The sequence below is a fragment of the Centruroides sculpturatus genome, unplaced genomic scaffold (assembly GCF_000671375.1).
Source record: "Centruroides sculpturatus isolate CEXI.00-Female unplaced genomic scaffold, Cexi_2.0 scaffold239, whole genome shotgun sequence".
NCBI classification, from domain to species: Eukaryota; Metazoa; Arthropoda; class Arachnida; order Scorpiones; family Buthidae; genus Centruroides; species Centruroides sculpturatus.
In genome coordinates, this window is record NW_019384979.1 from 305,375 (window position 1) to 312,876 (window position 7,502).

The window sequence follows — 7,502 nt, forward strand, 5'->3', positions numbered from 1 at the left end:
CTTTTCACGTCTAAACCGCTGAACAGGTTTTAATAAAATTTGGCACAGAGATAGCTTACATGTTGGAGATGGACATAGGCTACATTTTACTGCGAGAAAATTCGATATAATGCGGGCGAAGCTGTGGGTAGACAGCAAGTGATAAATAGAATAAGTTTTTTTTTACATTTATTACCTTTAAAATACAATTCTAATAATAATGAAAATAACATAAGGTTATTTAATTTTAATGTGACAAATGTGCACGATTTTCTTTGTACAACTTTAAAATCTGGTTGCTTTTTGGTCAGCTTCAGTCTCAAGTCATCTTCAAGTTGAAGTCAGTGACAATGTTTAGTTTTCATGTTTGTCATGGCCGAAAATCGCTATCGCAGAGATAGGTTGTGCAAAATGGTAGTAAATATTTTATTGCCGCTTTGCTGACATGATAATAATGATAAGTTTTTGTTTCTTGCATAAGAATTTCATTTAGGTATTGTCACAAATGCATTTTTTGATGAAATTTCGAGAATATTTTTAGTTATAGATAAACGAATTTGTGCATATGACATCATGTTGTAAATTGCCGAATTTTTGATGGTCCACCCATATTTTTTTGATTGCTTCATCTCATGCATTTAAATTTTAAATCAACCGGTTTTAGATTGCTGCGCGTACCCCTTCATGCAATTTCACGTACGCCTGGGGTACGCGTACCACTAATTGGGAACCATTGCTCTACAGTATAGAAATTCATTTTATATTAATTAAAGCAATATTTGTAAATAATTTAAATTATTGTTGGGGTTTCCACTTCTTATAATTTTTCAATCAAATAAAATAAAACTGCTTTTTAGAATATGAAAGTTTAACTCAAAGTTTTATTATGTATAGAATCAATAGTGCAGAATGCTAAATTTCTACATGTGCATTTTTTGAGGAAAACAATTTCTGAGCTTCAGTTCATTGAAGTATAGTACATAATAGAGGCCTTGTAAACAATATCCTTCATGTATCCTCACAGAACAAAATTAAGTGGCATAATATTGGGTAACCAAAGAAGCCATGAAATCAATCTACCACATGCAATCCAGTACTCAAGAAAATTAAATGTCAAGAAATTCAGATAATAAGAATATCTTGCTGGAACACTACATTTCGATTATCTCCAAAAATAAGCCTTTGTTTTGAAAAACCAAAGTACACACATTGTTTTCTCTTCAACATTTAGCATTTTGAAGTAAGGTGTCATATCTCCTAGACATCAATGTGGTAAGTACAGCATTGCCAAATGAAACTTTTTGAGTTACACTTTCATATTTTGTAAGCAAAAAATCATTGTTGTTTCTGAGTGTAAAATTACAGAACACAGAAACACTAACAATAATTTCTGAATTTCAATAATATTTTTAATTGTTTTAGTAATACAGTCGACTCGCCTTAAAACGAACACTAGTAAAGTAAATTCTTACATTAAAGCAAATTTTGCTGTTGTCCTGGCAAAATGCCATTCTCACAACATTAATTTTCATGCGGTAAGTGAACAAAAATTTTGCCAGAATTCATTAAACTGAACTGTAAATTACCTTTACAACCCCCAAAAATAACACTATTTCCAATAATGGTTACTTTTTACATTTTTCAACAATAATAATAAAAAGTGGTACTGTATTAAATGTTTCAATTTCAATAGAATAGATTTTCTTCTACTAAGAAAAGATGAATTTGACCTCCAATTGTAGAACAATTCAAACACCTGGTTTTAGCAGACCATTCTACTGTACTCAGAAAATAGGGGTTAAGGTTTAAAGATGGCCCCTTTAAATGGATGCAGCACCATGCAAACATGTGCTAGTTTGCATATCAGAGAGTGCATACAGTAATGCCAGGTTTGGTTACTTTGTGCCAAATTTGGTTCCTTTTATACTCTTTTGGTGCCAAAAAATATTTTCTACTTTTTCAAACAATCATCAACAGAAAAAAATCACAGATTAACCATTCTGATATAATAGTAGGCACTTAAACAGCAAATACCATCTCATTTTGTTTGATTTGAAAATCATTCAGAACATTAATTTGTTTGTGTAAATCAATTTAACTTTATCTAACTTTACTTAGTAAATTAATTCAAAATATTATAATTTAGAGATTTTGATTGTTTATTAAGCCATAACTTCCAAAATTATACAATATTGACCTGAGCCTGAAAATTGTTAATATGAATTTTTGATAAAGTTAACTAATTACTGTTCTCCTAGTGATTCATATTAACGTGAGTTGACTGTATTATGTTAAGAACTGTTTTACTAACCTCAATATCAAATTCTAGAAGATTAAATGAAGCTTTGAAAACTGAACAAAAATGTGCAATACTTGGAATTTCCCACCAACTTTGTATATCTGAAATTATATAAATTCTTACTAATATATCTTATTTAAAAAATGTTAACAGTAAATGAATAACAAACCTAAATCATTACATTTTCATAAAATACATGGATGACTAGATATGCTCTAACTTATTTAGATCAGTAATTAGCAACCTTTTCTAGATGTGGACTGAAAGAGAACTTTGTAGGCTTTCTGTGGGCCACATACATTTTTCGGCACTTGTACAGATTAACGGGTACGGCTATTTGAGAGGTTTACTTCCATAAAATTAACTAAATCTAGACTAATTTCACTCGAATATTTCCAAAACACGTATAATTTGTTGAAATGATCGATATAAAATATGCTATGAACAAAAAATTGTCGGAATACTTATCGAGTGTACCCGTTCGAAGACGCCATTGCTTAAGCTTGTTTTCGTCGCGGAACGGCACATTCTTCGTACGCGTCCGCTTCCAATGTGTCGGTGCTATTCGGTCACGTGACTACTCATCTCTGACGTGTTCCTGATAACTTATTCTTTTTGCGAAGAATTCACTGAACTTTAGAGACATCACTTGATAGATTACAATAAAAAATCTATAGTATATTATGATTAAAAACGACTTATTATTATTATTGACTATATGAAGCAGCAAAGGAAAAACCACTCGCTAACGACAACAATTCTATCATGATATATATTATAATGATGATAAATATTAATCAGATGCAACATAAGATGTCTAATGTCGATGTAAATAAATATTATACAATTTTGTTTACGACATGAGAGATTAGACCATTGAAAAGTAGAACAGAATTATTAGTTATTTATCGCATTATCATACGTTATTATATGTTGATTTTAATCCATATTTAGAATGGAATGAAGTTTTAATATTTCTGTTAATGATGTCTCTAAAGTTCAGTGAATTCTTCGCAAAAAGAATAAGTTATCAGGAACACGTCAGAGATGAGTAGTCACGTGACCGAATAGCACCGACACATTGGAAGCGGACGCGTACGAAGAATGTGCCGTTCCGCGACGAAAACAAGCTTAAGCAATGGCGTCTTCGAACGGGTACACTCGATAAGTATTCCGACAATTTTTTGTTCATAGCATATTTTATATCGATCATTTCAACAAATTATACGTGTTTTGGAAATATTCGAGTGAAATTAGTCTAGATTTAGTTAATTTTATGGAAGTAAACCTCTCAAATAGCCGTACCCATTAATCTGTACAAGTGCCCATTTTTCAATGTAGTTTCAGGCTTTAGGCCTTCTGAGTATCAACATATTTCTAACCATCAGTACATTAGTTATAGTTAGTAAAATAATGTTTGTTAATGATATGCATTTTTGAATTTCCATTACTTTAAATTTCCAAACCATTAATAAGATAAGTTTTCTTTGCCCTTCCAATTCCCATAAATAGTTTATAAATAGTTAATTATAAATGGTATAAGTATTATAACTCTAAATGCCATTCTTTGAAGACAGAAGAGCAGGTAGAGTGAAAGCACCCTCTTGCCTTTGAGAAACAGTTCCTGAAGTCATTAACCAGAGGCTGGAGAAAGCAAGAAGAAACTATTCAAATTAAAGTCCTAGTGATATCCAAAGTAAAACAACCATAAAGTAAACAAAACTTAAACCTGAGTCTCTACATTACTAGAGCTCTAATCTATAGCTGGATCAAACATCAAACGAAAAAAATCGTTTTTTCGTTTGATGTTCGATCCAGCTATACCTGAAGAAGAGCCCAAAAGGGGTTAAGAAAACGTTCGTATTGGAAAGATTAATTTCTATACACATCAGTTAAAGGTTCAAGTAGGTCTTATTTATTTTACACAACCCAGTGTGCAGTTGCTGTTTTACAAAATATTTATGCATAGGAGGGGCTAAAATGACATGGAACTGGAAGGAGAAAAGATTGAGGGATGTGAACATTACAATTATCTTGGAATACAAGTTCATCAAGATGAAAGATATACATTAGAAATTAATACAAGATTAGTACAAGGTAAGAGAGCAGTTAAAAGATTAAATGGAATATGATGGAGTTAAGAAATAACTAGGTCAAGAAAAATATATATATATAATGCTATTATTAAAACCATTCTGTTATATGGAGCGGAGGTACGGAGAATGACTGGGAAGAGAGGAGAAAAGTAACAATGGTTGAAATGAATGCATTGAGAAGATTGTGCAGATTCTCAAAAAGAGAAAGAATAACTAATGAGAGAATCAAAGGCCTAATGGGATTGAAGGAGACTGTTTTGAAAGAAATAAAGAGGAAACAACTTATTTGGTTTGGACATGTGAAAAGAATGAGTGATGAGAGACTCCCAAAAATGTCATTGAATACAATCCACAAAAAAGGAAAAAGAAAGGAAGACCCAGACAAACTTGGTATGACAGAGTAAAGTTAGAATGTAGTGAAAAGGGGATTAAAGAGGAATGATGTATAGATGGAGAGGGTTCCTGGAGATCAGAAGACGACGTCAGACGCCATAAACTGAATATAGATAGATATGTGGCTTTGGAATCTATTCTTTCATCAGCAAGTGTTTCTGATATAAAATAAAGTTAGTTTTGCAATATTGAATTTTATTCATGGTTATATCATATTAAATGATGTTTATGTAAATATCAATACCATGATACCATGCTAGGTATCATTTCCAGTAATCATCTTTTGTGTGGTTTGCAGAACTTTTTAAAAGAGAAAACTTCTGAAGATGAGAACAGTGTCAAAAATGCTATTGAAGAATATTTTGATTCAAAACTAAAATCATTTTACAAAGACAGGGTTAAAAATCTACCTTCAAGATGGGAAGACATTACACAAAATAATGGCAAATAGATTATAATTTGAAATAAAATTTAATTAAAATTTTTTGTTGGGTTTTTTTTTGTAAATAAAAATATGCAAGAACTTATGAACTAACCTGATATTACCTCAATATAAATTAACTTCTCATAATTAAAATAACTGGTATCAAATAATTTTTAATATCCTTTTCTTTCAAAATTAATGATAAAATGAATTGATTTGTTTTTTCCCTAGTCCTACACCACAAACCTATATTATTATAGTAGAATATAGGAATTCGTACGTACAGTATATAAATGATGTGTAGATATTAACCTGAAACTAACTTCTACTGTTGTCAGTATTAAAATTAAAATGGAAATATAAATGTAAATGGATAAAAACATATCAAAATATCTTAAAATTGCACAGAACTTCCTCATTATTACATTTCTTTACATGTTTTCAGTTATGATTACACGTATGAAAAACTGTCACACTCCAATGGCATAAACATTATTATAGTCTGTGATTTAGGCCTAAAGATGTAATTAGACATCGAAAAGCTGGAAAAAAACTTAACATATGATAAAATATTAGTTTAAATCTATTATTTGATAAAATATAAACTTACCGTCCATGATATTACTTCGTGACAATATATAAAATACTTTAAAATTTGAAAAACAATATTATCTACTAATTCATACAATCCAACTTTTCCGGCGGCTACAGTCTATTCATTTACTGTCTTCTAATTGGATTAAATTATCTTTTCAATATTCGAATAAAATTAAGTTAAATCTAACTGCTAATCTTTATTAATGTATTAATTAAATTGATGAGTAATAATAAATCATTTATGTTAAATATTTTGTAATTTATGATATTCAAAATTTTAACCTGAATATGTTTTATAGTACTGTACAGTACAGTCAGTAGCAACCGGATGGTCGAGCGGTTAAGGTAGCAGCTTACCGCTCTGGGGGGCCCAGGCTCAAATCCGAACGGGTCAAAGATCCCCAGGAATTTTTCGGGGGTGGTCCGTTCGGATATGTCGGGCCCCTTCCCTCACCACCCGGCAGCCCCATTTTGGGCCTGGCCGAACCCATAATGGGCTTGCAAAAAGATACCCTCTTAATGTCCACAGGGCGGAAAGAGTTAACCATCAAAATTTTATAGCATCAATGCTGCTAATACACACACCTCTCTGTAAAATTTCATAAATTTTCGAAAAAAAAAAAAAATACAGGAGTTATTAAGCTTCAAAGAAGGTGAACAAAATCGTGGGCATCACACACATACTAATATCCATACATACACGGGGAAAACAAACTCGATTTTTTTCATTTTTTGACGTTTCAAGGTCCCGAGTCCAAAAATGTAAGTCTTGGGAGGTCATTTTTCGACTGATCGCCATACTTTCCGACTATTGTACTGTATATAAAAGCCGGGAAAGCAAGAAAGCCTTTAAATAGCCACGCTAGCGGAATAGAAATAGCAATATGGTACCAATCGGCTTTAGAAATTGAAATAACGGGAGTGCAGAAGGGGAAATTTTAGAAAAAGGCGCGAAATTCATCCGCCATCTTGGTGTGCTCATTTCGTTCCTCGATTTCAGAGATTTTAAGTAACTCTTTTCCGCGACTTTACTACAGTTCCTTATTCTTTAACTTCTGGTCTTCCTCTTTGATCTCTTCTCTGTTCAGGTAGGAGTTTCCCTCTTTCTTACAACCGGAGTGGCTTCTCCTCTGGACTCGGTAATGGCGTCGTCCTCGCGCGAGCGAATTGAAAAGCCACCATCGGGATCAGAAGCACCCATAACTTCTGACGAATTAAGATTTATTTCTCCTCTGTCGGAATTGGAGAAACTCTTCTCCATCCGTTCGTCCCTTTCTTCGGACCTAATCTATACGATTTTTCTGGAAGGACAGGGACCTCTCCGACGTCTTCGTCCGGCTGAGCTCCACGTGGCCCTCAAACTGCATTTCCCCCAACCGGATCTTCTAATTATCAAAACTCGGGATCACCAAGCAGCAGAGGCGGCTCTTCGTACAGCCGATATTGCCGGGACTATACCGCTTATCTCCTTCGTGGTGTGGACCCGTCGATCACAGTCCAAGAAATTTACGATATACTTTCGGACTCCCACCTTCCAATCTTAGAGATACGTCGTTTTACACGACAGTACGGGGATAACATCGAGCCTAGCTCCACGGTTTACTTCTCAGTGGCCAGTGCTTCCCCGCTGAAATCTGTTAGTATCTATTACCAACGATACCACTGTGAGAGATATATTCCTCGCCCACGTCAATGCAGGCGATGCCTCAATTTT

At 33.2% G+C, this 7,502-nt stretch overlaps 1 protein-coding gene across 1 annotated transcript in view; it reads right to left on the reverse strand.

Moving 5' to 3' along the window:
- LOC111632757 (cat eye syndrome critical region protein 2-like) overlaps positions 1-5,913 on the reverse strand; it is a 51,646-nt gene extending 45,733 nt beyond the window's left edge. The window contains exons 1-2 of the mRNA XM_023377282.1: positions 5,802-5,913; positions 2,291-2,379 (exon numbers count right to left, since the gene is read on the reverse strand). Of these exons, the coding sequence (XP_023233050.1) occupies positions 2,291-2,379; positions 5,802-5,808 (96 nt within the window). The 5' untranslated portion in view covers positions 5,809-5,913. The remainder of the gene's footprint in view (positions 1-2,290; positions 2,380-5,801) is intronic.
- Between the last annotated feature and the right edge of the window lie 1,589 nt (positions 5,914-7,502).